Below are 13,594 nucleotides of genomic sequence, written 5' to 3' on the forward strand. Positions count from 1 at the left end.
CTACAGACAGTACCCCATAATGACAAAGCAAAAACAGGTTTTTAAAATGTTTTTTGCTCATTTATAAACATTTTAAAAAGTGATGACATTTACATAAGTATTCAGACCCTTTACTCAGTACATTGTTGAAGCACCTTTGGCAGCGATTACAGACTCGAGTCTAATTTGGTATAACGCTACAAGCTTGGCACACCAGTATTTGGGGGGGTTTCTCCCATTCTGCAGATCCTCTCAAGCTATGTCAGGTTGGATGGGGAGTGTTGCTGACCAAGACCCTTCTCCTCCGCTCGCTCAGTTGACCTGGCGGCCAGCTCTAGGAACAGTCTTGGTGGTTCCAAACTTCTTACATTTAAGAACGATGGAGGCCACTGTGGTGTTGGGGACCTTCAATGCTGCAGAAATATTTTGGTACCCTTCCCCAGATCTGTGCCTTGACACAATCCTGTCCCGGAGCTCTACGGACAATTCCTTCAACCTCATGGCTTGGTTTTTGCTCTGACATGCACTGTCAACTGTGGGACCTTTTTTTTTTATATAGACAGGTGTGTTCCTTTCCAAATCATGTCCAATCAATTGAATTTACCACAGGTGGACTCCAATCAAGTTGTAGAACATCTCAAGGATGTCAGTGGAAACAGGATGCGCCTGAGCTCAATTTCGAGTCTCATGGCAAAGGGCCTGAATACTTATGTAAATAAGGTATCTGTTTTTAATTTGGGAACATTTCTAAAAATGGGGTGTTGTGTGTAGATTGATGAGGAAATATTTTAATGAATCCATTTTAGGATGAGGCTGTAACGTATCAAAATGTGGAAAAAGTCTGAATACTTTCTGAAGGCACTGTGTATATAATGTGTATACTTGTAGGCAATCGGCATATCATGAATACACCGCAATCATGAATGATTCAGTTGTAGTGCTGAGCGATTGGTGCTTTTTGAAGACGGTTCGGTTTCGATTAGATTTTTACAAAATCATTTAAAAAATGTGTCCCTGTCAATTGTGCATTCTTCTCTCCGTGTCTGCCCCATACAGACTAGACAAGTAGGCATGCAATGGATTATGGTTATTGTACTTAATTACCATGTTTCCTGCGCTAAACAATGTAGAATATTGGCCTGTTGGAAACTACAACCCCCTTCACATTGCACATTTCGGGCTTGATCTGATTTATCTCTAGAGAAACTGCATATTGAGATCACAGAAAAAAATGTAATTCAAATTATTGAACCGACGTTGGTCAGTTGTTTTAAAAAAAAACATTTGGTTAATCGCTCAGCACCAATCAATTGTCATTTCCTTTTGTCCATTTTACTTTACGTAGTTTTTCTGCCCTTGTATACACTCAGAGCCACTGTAGTACTGTATTGTAGCTTCTTTATGCCGACTGACAGTGTTGCAGGGCTCTACGCTGACCTGTTTTTGCAAGGCTCACGCGTGGGCCTAAAATGTAGGCGCTCAATAAAAAAATATTTAGGTAATAAAGCTAGAATCCTTCATTTTTCTTGGTGCTCTGGTGCTCCTAAATTAAAATTCCAGGTCGCAGAGCAAAATATTTTGGCTCAGATGCGAGTAAAATTGTCGCACTGTAGAGCCCTGTGTTGTGGAGAACATTCCATGTGAGATGCAGACCTTTCTCTAATTTGATGATGCTCCATTTGTCATGTCTCCACCATGATTATTATTAACTGCAAGTCTGCACTTAAATATTTTTGTCCCCTCGAGACTTGTATTCCAGACAGTTAATATTTACTTAGTGTAACCATTCTACCTAACCGTGTCATTTCGTGACCGGCTAACGTCAGAAGGCATGTTTGACTAAGAGGAATCTTTTAAGTTCTTATTGTATTCTTCTTGCATAGCTAGATTTCTTGGCTAGGTTTTGGCTGTGTCCTTGCATATTCTGGCTCTTGGCGATCTCGTATAATGGCTTTTGTGTCAGCAAGCCAGTAATGAGATTTCCCTGTGAAACACTGAGCCGACTGTTGATAAGAAAGCGTCACATTTCTATGCAGGGGTTTCCTCTACTCACTTCCTACCCTTTTAGACTCTAGCTTGGCCTCCCCAGGGTTTGTTTCCATTTCATTATTTTATATTTTCCTTTTAAAATGCTTACATCTCCTTAACTGCTCTAGTGATGTAGTGATTTCATTTTTAAAGTAAGTAGGTGTAAGTAGGTCTACGAGCCTATACTTATGAGCAGCAGTTATTTTCTGATCACAGATCAGTTGATAAGAGCATGACAGAGCAATGCCCTGGTCATGGGTTCCATTCCCACAGGGATCACACAAATACAAAACTTTTACTCACTGCAACGTAAGTAAATAGTGGCATGTATTACATAACCCTAGTGGGGGAACTCCTATCCCTAATTATATGTATCCTTCAGCTGCATGCTTCCCATCCAAAACATTTTGTGCATAAATATAATGACATTTTGTGACATTTTGGTCTTTGGCAAGGTTTTTTTTCTCGAGGCAAGCCGAAGTTCGGAGCTGACGGCTACACCCCTTCATCGCCATTGGTCAACAGATTCTTCAATTAAGTGTTTGTCATTCAACAATAGACTATTTGTTTTTGTGCACATTTTTTCTTGAGAAATACTGCACCAAACATACTTTTGGTCATGTAGTGTGGATACCTTTTCGTCGAACATCTCATTCCAAAGTCGCTGGCATTAATATGGAGTTGGTTTCCCCTTTGATGCTATAACAGCCTCCACTCTTTTGGTAAGGCTTTCCACTAGATGTTGAAACATTGCTGTGGGGACTTGTATCCATTCAGCCATGAGCATTATTGAGGTCGGGCACTGATGTTTGACAATGAGGCCTGGCACGCAGTCGGCGTACTAATTCATCCCAAAGGTATCAGATGGGGTCAAGTTCTTCCACACCAATCTCAACAAAACATTTCTGTATGGACCTCGTCTTGTGCACGGGGGCATTGACACGCTGAAACAGGAAAGGGCCTTCCCAAAACTGTTGCCACTAAGTTGGAAGCACAGAATCGTCTAGAATGTCATTGTATGCCATAGCTTTAAGAGTTCCCTTCACTGGAACTAAGTGGCCCAAACCATGAAAAACAGCCTAAGACCATTATTCCTCCTCCACCAAAATTTACAATTGGCACTATGCATTGGGGCAGGTAGCGTTTTCCTGACATCCGCCAAACCCTAATTCGCCCGTCGGACTGCCAGATGGTGAAGTGTAATTCATCACTCCAGGGAAGGTATTTCCACTGCTCCAGAGTCCAATGGCGGCGAGATTTACACCTCTCCAGCCGACGCTTGGCATTGCGCATGGTGATCTTGGTGTGCGACTGCTCGGCCATGGAAACCCATTTTATGAAGCTCCCGAAGAACACTTCTTGTGCTGACACTGCTTCTAGAGGCAGTTTGGAACTCGGTAGTGAGTGGTGCAACCGAGGACAGAAGAATTTAACGCGGCATGCGCTTCAGCAATTGGCGGTCTCGTTCTGTGAGCTTGTGTGGCCTACCACTTTGCGGCTGAGCTGTTGTAGCTCCTAGACATTTCCACTTCACAATAACAGCACTTTAATTTGACCGGGGAAGAAATTTGACAAACTGACTTTTTGGAAAGGTGGCATTCTTTGACAGTGCCACGTTGAAAGTCCCTGAGCTCTTAAGTAAGGCCATACTCTACTGCCAATGTTTGTCTATAGAGATTGCATAGCTGTGTGCTTGATTTTATACACCTATCAGCAACAGGTGTGGCTGAAAAAGCCAAATCCACTCATTTGAATGCGTGTCCACATACTTTTATATACAGTACCAGTCAAGTTTGGACACATACTCTTTCAAGGGTTTTTCTTTATTTGACTATTTTCTACATTGTAGAATAATAGTGAAGACATCCAAATGATGAAATAACACATGGAATCATTTAGTAAGCAAAAAAGGGTTAAACAAATCTATATATATTTTAGATTCTTCAAAGTAGCCACCCTTTGCCTTGACAGCTTTGCACACTCTTGGCATTCTCTCAACCAGCTTCACTTGGAATGCTTTTCCAAAAGTCTTGAAGGAGTTCCTATGTATGCTGAGCACTTGTTGGCACTTTTCCTTCACTCTGTGGCAAACGGTACTATAGTTCCTTTCTCAGAATGTTCAATGAAGGTCTTTTAAGGGAGTATGCGATCACACGCGTTCGTCTAGCCGAACCTAATCCGAAGCATATTGAACACTTAATGGTTCATTGTCCCTTTCTCTTTCTCTCCCAGGGTGCCCACTAAGTGTTGAAGATGATGTCTGATGCCAGTGACATGTTGGCAGCAGCTTTGGAGCAGATGGATGGGATAATAGCAGGTAAGGGTCTCTTTTTGCATTGACATGAGGAAGAACAAGGAGTGATCTCGCAACGTCACATTCACTGGCTCCACATTATCAGTCAGTAAGACTTGGGACTGTATTCACAGAGTGAGTCATTTTTTACTTCTAGGTCATAATAAGCTCATATGGTCAGGGGGCACCTGATCCTCTCTAGATCAGCACTCCTTCACAGAGACACTTGGTTAATACAGTAATTAATTTACAGTAAAATATGCGTCATAATGCTCACTGATGGCTTGTTGGTCATACCTGGCCAAACCAGTGTAGCTCTTCAACACATATTTCAACATGAGGACTAACATTTTTAGACTGGTAAATTAACCTTTTCACACATGAGTTCCAAATATCTCTAACGGTCGCCCCAGCTTGAGTTTTTTTTAAATGCGCGTGATGTCACAATGCACTCACTGTTCCAAAATGTGATCGTTACGCCACAGGACAGTTAACCAGCACTGCCCTCAAGCCAAGGCACGTTGCCTGCTAATTATCTATAGGCTATGTTTCAACTTCTCAATCTCAACTTATTTTCTAACAATTTTAAGTTTTTAACAACCGTTTGAATTAAGATGTTTTCCGCCTCATTCATGTACATAGAAGTAGCCCATTTCACTGTTGGGGACAATTTCTGTTTGAGGCTTTTCTGATCCGTACAAACTTCTCTCTTCAACGAGAGGCCAAGCACTTCCCCAATGTTTTCCCAGATTGAGTATGCAGACATTTGCGCATCTCCAGGTTCTGTTCGAATAGAACCTGCGCAAACTTTTATCCCTGGCACATTTTCCTGCTGGCAACAGCATTGGCTTTGTTGTTTTCCTTACTACTAATAACTTTGGACATGTGTGCGTTCCTATCAAAGTAAGTGCCTTATTACGTTATCAATATAGTTTCTGTATATCGTGTTGTCGTTTCTACTCTAGCACACCGTGTGTATTCGGAAAGTATTCAGACCACTTATTCTAAAATGAATGAAATAAATACAAAATCCTTAATCTACACACACTACCCCATAATGACAAAGCGAGAGCAGGTGGTTAGACATACCTTATTTACATAAATATTCAGACCCTTTATGAGACTTGAAATTGAGCTCAGGTGTATCCTGTTTCCATTGATCATCCAACTTGGAGTCCACCTGTGGTAAACTCAATTGATTGGACATGATTTCCAAAGGTACACACCTGTGTATATATATAAGGTCCCACAGTTGACAGTGCATGTCAGAGCAAAAATCAAGCCGTGAGGTTTGAAGGAATTGTCCTTAGAGCGCCGAGACAGGATTGTGTCGAGGCACAGATCTGGGGAAGGGCATCAGAAAATCTGCAGCATTGAAGCTCCCCAGAAACACAGTGGCCATCATTCTTAAATGGAAGAAGTTTGGAACCACCAAGACTCTTCCTAGAGCTGGCCGCCTGGCCAAACTGAGCAATTTGGGAAGAAGGGCCTTGGTCAGGGAGGTGACCAAGAACCCAATGGTCATTCAGACAGAGCTCCAGAGTTCCTCTGTGGAGATGGTTTTCGTTTTGGAAGGTTCTCCCATCTCTGCATCACTCCACCAATCAGGCCTTTATGGTAGAGTGACCAGACGGAAGCCACTCCTCAGTAAAAGCCACATGACAGGACTCTCAGACCATGAGAAAGATTCTCTGGTCTGATGAAACCAAGATTGAACTCTTTGTCCTGAATGCCAAGCGTCATGTCTGGAGGAAATCTAGCACTATCCTTACGGTGGAGCATGTTGGTGGCAGCATCATGGTGTGGGCATGTTTTTCAGCGGCAGGGACTGTGAGACTAGTCACAATTGAGGAAAAGATGAACGGAGAAAAGAACAGAGTTCCAATGCTGTGTACGATTCCCTACACAGAACTGCGCAAACTGGCTCTAACCAGAATAGAAGGAGGAGTGGGAGACCCGGTGAACAACCAAGCAAGAGGACAAGTACATTAGTGTCTCGTTTGAGAAACAGATGCCTCCCAAGTCCTCAACTGGCAGCTTCATTAAATAGTACCTGCAAAACACAAGTCTCAACGTGAAGAGGCGACTCCGGGATGCTGGCCTTCAAGGCAGAGTTCGTGTCTGTGTTCTTTTGCCCATCTTAATCTTTTCGTTTTATTGGCCAGTCTGAGATATGTATTTTTCACAAGTGATACAAGTCATTTTGCCTAGGGCTAACTGGCCTTCTATCACGGCCGACTTGATCACAAAATTGTACTGAACAACACTGCCTCGTGTAGAAAGAGGGCTTATATTGCTAGCTAGATACCTACAAAACAACTTAGTTGTTTTGGTCCAGTTGGTCTTGGAGGTTATAAACATCTCCAGCACCCTTCTATCCATTTGTTGAAACTGATGGTTTGCCACACACATGATCCATGTGGTCTGCATTGACCCTCTCCAGTAAGAACTGTCTGTGATTGAATTTGTTGCATTACAGACATTCCTCGTCGGTCTACATGGCTGGACGGCCCACCAGTCGGTTTCTAACCATGGCTCCACCAGGAGCGGTGGCGGCTGCAGCAGCCGCTGCTTGCAGGTCTCGCAATAATTTTTCTCGCTGTCTCAACTTCTCAATATATTCCCGATCAATTAAATAAGGCTGTGTGTTCCTATGTAAAAGAACATAGAAAGAAGAAGCAGCCATTGTAATTATTTAGCATTGTAATTATTTAGCAATCTCGGATAAACCGTGCACAGTGACGTAGTTCCCATGAACCTGTAGAAACTAGTATTTCCCCCATATTGAAAAGCCAGCTTCCGAGGGTGGGAACACAGTTGGAACAAGGAAGGGTTAATTATAGGTCTGACATTTTTGTAAACTTTCCGATCACATGAAGTCCAGGTCCACATTGCCCATGTAACTCTTTCTACTGTCCTCATTCAAGTTCTCTCTTTCTCACCATCTCAATCTCTCGGTCTCCCGTAGCTGTTTTCCTATAGTCTCTTGTGTAAAGTGATTTGGCTTTAAGTAGCCAGATTTCCCCACTTGCCATGTTGGCTAATACTTGTAACAGGGAGCATGATTTAATGGTCTAACCAAGAGTTAATTTCCACTATTCATTGGTGTTTGGCCTGTGCTTCATGCATTGATTAGAAATGCAGGGCTGGCGTGCACCCATTATATGTACCATACACTCTTGTTTATTGGGCTAAAATAAACTTCCCCTTGTTATGTGGGTATAACATTGAAATTGGACTCAAATAATTAATTGATTAACTTATACCATTAATCTACAGTAGACCTTGTGAAAGACTGAACCTTTGTCCGTCAATCATAGGGAGGCACGTTGCAAATGGAGAAAGATGCTCTATCTAATTGTTCCCCCCCCCCACCAGGGTCCAAGTCCATGGACTACTCCAACAGCCTGTTTGACTGCCAGTCACCAACCTCTCCCTTCTTGGGAAGCCTGCGGGCACTGCACCTGCTGGAGGACCTCCGGGGCGTGCTGGAGCTGATGGACACGGAGGAGAGGGAGGGCCTTCGCTGCCAGATCCCTGATGCCACCGCAGACAGCCTGGTGGACTGGCTGCAGCAGGGACACCTGATGGTAAGAGCAGTCAAAAGTAGTGCACCATATAATCCATAATGGGTCTGCGGTCAAATGACCACCCCTCATCACTGTCAAACGCTCTCTAAAACACTTCAGCGAGCAGGCCTTTCTAATTGACCTGGCCCGGGTATCCTGGAAGGATATTGACCTCATTCTGTCAGTAGAGGATGCCTGGTTATTATTTAAAAGTGCTTTCCTCAAAATCTTAAATAAGCATGCCCCGTTATTATTATTTTTAAACCAGGAACAGATATAGCCCTTTGTTCACTCCAGACCTGACTGCCCTTGACCAGCACAAAAACATCCTGTGGTGTACTGCATTAGCATCGAATAGCCCCCGTGACATGCAACCTTTCAGGGAAGTTAGGGACCAATATGCACAGGCAGTTAGGAAAGCAAAGGCAAGCATTTTCAAACATAAATGTTCATCCTGTAGCACAAACTCCAAAAGTTCTGGGACACTAAAGTCCAGGGAGAATGAGAGCACCTAGGAAACACTGTCACCTCCGATAAATCCATGATAATTGAGAATTTCAATAAGCATTTTGCTGGCCATGCTTTCCACCTGGTTACCCCTACCCCAGTCAACAGTCCTGCACCCCCTACAGCAACATGCCCAAGCCTCCCCATATCTCCTTCACCCAAATCCAGATAGCTGATGTTATGAAAGAGCTGCAAAATCTGGACCCCTACAAATCAGCCGGGCTAGACAATCTGGACCCTCTCTTTCTAAAATGATCTGCCGAAATTGTTGCAACCCCTATTACTAGCCTGTTCAACCCCTTTCGTATCATCTGAGATCCCCAAAGATTGGAAAGCTGCTGCAGTCATCCCCCTCTTCAAAGGCGAGACACCCTAGACCCAAACTGTTACAGACCTATAGCCATCCTGCCCTGCCTTTCTAAAGTCTTCGAAAGCCAAGTTAACAAACAGATCATCGACCATTTCGAATCCCACCGTACCTTCTCCACTATGCAATCTGGTTTCTGAGCTGGTCATGGGTGCACCTCTGCCACGCTCAAGGTCCTAAACGATATCATAACCGCCATCGATAAGAAACAATACTGTGCAGCTGATATTCATCGACCTGGCCAGGGACTTTGACTCTGTCAATCACCACATTCTTATCGGCAGACTCAACAGCCTCTGTTTCTCAAATGACTGCCTCGCCTGGTTCACCAACTACTTCTCTGATAGAGTTCAGTGTGTCAAATCGGAGCACCTGTTGTCCGGACCTCTGGCAGTCTCTATGGGGGTGCCACAGGGTTCAATCCTCGGGCCGACTCTCTTCTCTGTATACATTAATGATGTCGCTCTTGCTGCTGCTGGTACTTCTGGCCCTTCTTTGGACACTGTGTTTGGACACTGTGTTAACTAACTTCCACACGAGTTTCAATGCCATACAACTCTCCTTCCGTGGCCTCCAACTGCTCTTAAATACAAGTAAAACTAAATGAATGCTCTTCAACTGATCGCTGCCCACACCTGCCTGCCAGTCCAGCATCACTACTCTGGACAGTTCTGACTTAGAATATGTGGACAATTACAAATACCTAGGTGGTTGGTTAGACTGTAAACTCTCCTTCCAGACTCTCATTAAGCATCTCCAATCCAAAATTAAATCTAGAATCTGCTTTCTATTTCGCAACAAAGCATTCTTCAGTCATGCTGCCAAACATACCCTCGTAAAACTGACTATCCTACTATCCTTGACTTCGGCGATGTCATATACAGAATAGCCTCCAACTCTCTACTTAGCAAATTGGATGCAGTCTATCACAGTGCCATCCATTTTGTCACCAAAGCCCCATATACTACCCATCACTGCGACCTGTATGCTCTCGTTGGCTGACCCTTGCTTCATATTCGTCGCCAAACCCACTGGCTCCAGGTCATCTATAAGTCTTTGCTAGGTAAAGCCCTGCCTTATCTCAGCTCACTGGTCACCATAGCGGCACCCACCCGCAGCACGCGCTCCAGCAGGTCTATTTCACTGGTCACCCCCAAAGCAAATTCCTCTTTTGGCTGCCATCCAGTTCTCTGCTGCCAATGACTGGAACGAACTGCAAAAATAACTGATGCTGGAGACTCATATCTCCCTCACTATCTTTAAGCATCAGCTGTCAGAGCAGCTCACAGATCACTGCACCTGTACGTAGCCCACCTGTAAATAGCCCATCCAACTACCTCATCCCCATACTGTTATTTTGCTCCTTTGCACCCCAGTATCTCTACTTGCACACTCATTTTCTGCACTTCTATCACTCCAGTTTATTTGCTATATTTTTTTGCCACTATGGCCTATTTATTGCCTTACCTCCCTTATCCTACCTCATTTGCACACACTGTATATAGACTTTTTCTATTTTATTATGTATGTTTGTTTGTTCCATGTGTAACTGTGTTTGTTGCACTGCTTTGCTTTATCTTGGCCAGGTCGCAGTTGTAAATGAGAACTTGTTCTCAACTAGCCTATCTGGTTAAATAAAGGTGAAATAAAAAAAAATCCACTCATGATCATAATGATAATCTCAATGGGTGAATGTGGTTTAATTTTTTGCATTGTGAGGACTGCAAAGTACTCCTGGTTTCATTGGTCAACTAACATTTACTTTGATATATTTAGCACCTACTATAAGCCATGTGTTTTAACTTTAAATCCCTTGTCACACCTGTGAGACACACATCTATGATTAGATAAAGAGGACTAGGAGAATGTCATAAAGACAGATACATGGGACACAAATGTTACTATCCGTTAAAGTTGATGTTCAGCTCTGATTACATCCCTCTTGTCACAGCAGTCTCCACAGCGGTGTCTCGTTACGGCTGGTGTTTGTCCAGATATGTCATAGCGTGTATAAATATAGGCCTGCTGTTGCTATGTCCTGATTTAGGTTGAGAAAAGGTTAGAACTATACGGGACATCTTTTTGTTGTGGCGTCTGAGTTATTCCCTCCGGTGTCACTACAGACAACCTGTCAGAGACTGTGTCGTGGGGAATCTGGGATGGTATCTTGATAAGTTCTGCTGCTATTTAAAGGATACGTATGAGGTGCTGCATTATCACCGACATTTGCTGGTCAGTTTTAGCAGCAGAGTAGTAATATAGAAACCCTTTACCTATTGGTTGGGGTTGAAGGGGAGGCAGGTATCCTAGTGGTTAGAGCGTTTCTTCTGGAACTTGTCAGTCTATTCTTGTTCTGAGAGGTGAAGGCTATTCCATGCGAGACATTGCTTGGGGGTAAAGGTTGTTGAGAAGACCTTTTGGACCTAGACTCGGCGCTCCGGTACCGCTTGTCGTGCTGTAGCAGAGAGAACAGTCTATGACTGGGGTGGCTGGGGTCTTTTAGGGCCTTCCTCTGATACCGTCTGGTGGAGAAGTCCTGGATGGCAGGCAGCTTAGCCCCAGTGATGTACTGGGCCGTATGCATTACCCTCTAGTGCCTTGCGGTCGGAGGCCCGAGCAATTGCCGTACCAGGCAGTGATGTAGCCAGTCAGGATGCTCTCGATGTTGCAGCTGTTAAACCTTTTGAGGATCTGAGGATCCATGCCAAGTCTTTTGTCTCCTGTGGGGAAATAGGTTTTGTTGTGTCCTCTTCACGACTGTCCGGTGTGTTCGGACCATTTTAGTTAATTTATGTGGACACCAAGAAACTTGAAGCGCTCAACCTGCTCCACTACAGCCCCGTTGATGAGAATGGGGGCTTGCTCGGTCCTCCTTTTCCTGTAGTCCAAAATCATCTCCTTTGTCTTGATCATGTTGAGGGATAGGTTATTATTCTGGCACCACCCGGCCAGGTCTCTGACCTCCTCCCTATAGGCTGTCTCGTCGTTATCAGTGATCAAGCCTACCACTTGTCGTCTGCAAACTTCATGTTGGAGTTGTGCCTGGACATGCAGTCGTGCGTGAGCAGGGAGTACAGGAGGGGACTGAGCACGTACCCCTGAGGGGCTCCAGTGTTTAGAATCAGTATGGCAGATGTGTTGTTACCGACCCTCACCACCTGGTGGCGGCCTGTCAGAAAGTCCAGGATCCAGTTGCAAAGGGAGGTGTTTAGTCCCAGGATCCTTAGCTTAGTGATCAGCTTTGAGGGCGCTATCGTGTTAACTTCTTGACGCTACCCATCCCTTTAGCGGGATAATTGTCATCAACAACTGCTGAATTGTAGAGCGCCACATTCAATATTACAAAAAATATTTATATTCATGAAATCACAAGTGCAATATAGCAACACACAGCTTAGCCTTTTGTTAATCCACCTGTTGTGTCAGAATTTGAAAATATGCTTTACAGCGAAAGCAATCCAAGCGTTTGTGTAAGTTTATCGATAGCTCGACAACATTATGAACACCTAGCATCAAGTAGCTTGGTCTCAAATCAGAAAAGCGATCAAAATAATTGTTTATCTTTGATCTTCGGATGTTTTCACTCACAAGACTCCCAGTTACACAATAAGTGTTCCTTTTGTTCCATAAAGATTATTTTTATATCAAAAATACCTCTGATTGTTTCGCGCGTTATGTTCAGAAATCCACAGGAAAGAGGTCACAACGCAGACGAAACTTCCAAATAGTATTTGTAATGTCCACAGAAACATGTCAAATGTTTTTTATAATCAATCCTCAGGTTTTTAAAATATATAATCAATATTAAATCAACCGCAACTGTCTTTTTCAGTAGGAGAGGGAAAGGCAATAGCTACCCAAACGCTGTTGCGCGAGCAAAACTCATTCGAACACCTGACGCGATTTTATCTTTCTCGCTCATTTTTCAAAATAAAAGCCTGAAACTATGTCTGAAGACTGACACCTTGAGGAAGCGATAGGAAAAGGAATCTGGTTGATATCCCTTTATATGGAGCAGAGGCAGGCTATGGAACATGGAGTTTTCAAAATAGAAGCCACTTCCTGGTTTGATTTTCCTCAGGGTTTCGCCTGCAGTGTCATTTCTGCTATACTCACAGACAATATTTTGACAGTTTTGGAAACTTTAGAGTTTTCTATCCTAATCTGGCAATTATATGCATATACTAGCATCTGGTCCTGAGAAATAGGCCATTTACTTTGGGAACGTTATTTTTCCAAACATAAAAATGGTATAAAAAAAACATAAAAATTCCACCTAGCTTCAAGAGGTTAAACGCTGAGCTGTAGTCCTATGAATAGCATTCTCATGTCAGTGTTCCTTTTGTCCAGGTGGGAAAGGGCAGTGTGGAGTGCATTAGAGATTGCATCATCTGTGGATCTGTTTGAGTGGTATGAAAATTAGAGTGGGTCTAGGGTTTCTGGGATAATGGTGTTAATGTGAGCAATTACCAGCCTTTCAAAGCACTTCATGGCTACGAAAGTGAGTGCTACGGGCCTGTATTCATTTAGACAGGTTACCTTAGTGCTCTTGGGCACAGGGACTATGGTGGTCTGCTTGAAGCATGTTGGTATTACAGACTCAATCAGGGACATGTTGAAAATGTCAGTGAAGACATCTGCCAGTTGGTCAGCACATGCCCGGAGCACACGTCCTGGTACTCCGTTTGGCCCAGCGGCCTTGTGAATGTTGACCTGTTTAAAGGTCTTACTCACGTCGGCTACGGAGAGCGTGATCACACACCTCAGTGTTGCTTGCCTCGAAGCGAGCATAGAAGTAATTTAGCTCGTCTTGTAGGCCCGTGTCACTGGGGAGCTCGCCGCTGTTCTTCC

At 43.7% G+C, this 13,594-nt stretch overlaps 1 protein-coding gene across 4 annotated transcripts in view; it reads left to right on the forward strand.

Moving 5' to 3' along the window:
- The window catches only part of LOC112232094 (liprin-beta-1), a 74,743-nt gene that overhangs the window by 9,511 nt on the left and 51,638 nt on the right, over positions 1-13,594 (forward strand). For all 4 annotated transcript variants that reach the window (XM_024398891.2, XM_024398892.2, XM_024398893.2 and 1 more), the window contains exons 2-3: positions 4,240-4,324; positions 7,679-7,890. In XM_024398891.2, the coding sequence (XP_024254659.1) occupies positions 4,261-4,324; positions 7,679-7,890 (276 nt within the window). In that variant the 5' untranslated portion in view covers positions 4,240-4,260. The remainder of the gene's footprint in view (positions 1-4,239; positions 4,325-7,678; positions 7,891-13,594) is intronic.

The sequence above is a fragment of the Oncorhynchus tshawytscha genome, linkage group LG06 (assembly GCF_018296145.1).
Source record: "Oncorhynchus tshawytscha isolate Ot180627B linkage group LG06, Otsh_v2.0, whole genome shotgun sequence".
Taxonomy (NCBI): Eukaryota; Metazoa; Chordata; class Actinopteri; order Salmoniformes; family Salmonidae; genus Oncorhynchus; species Oncorhynchus tshawytscha.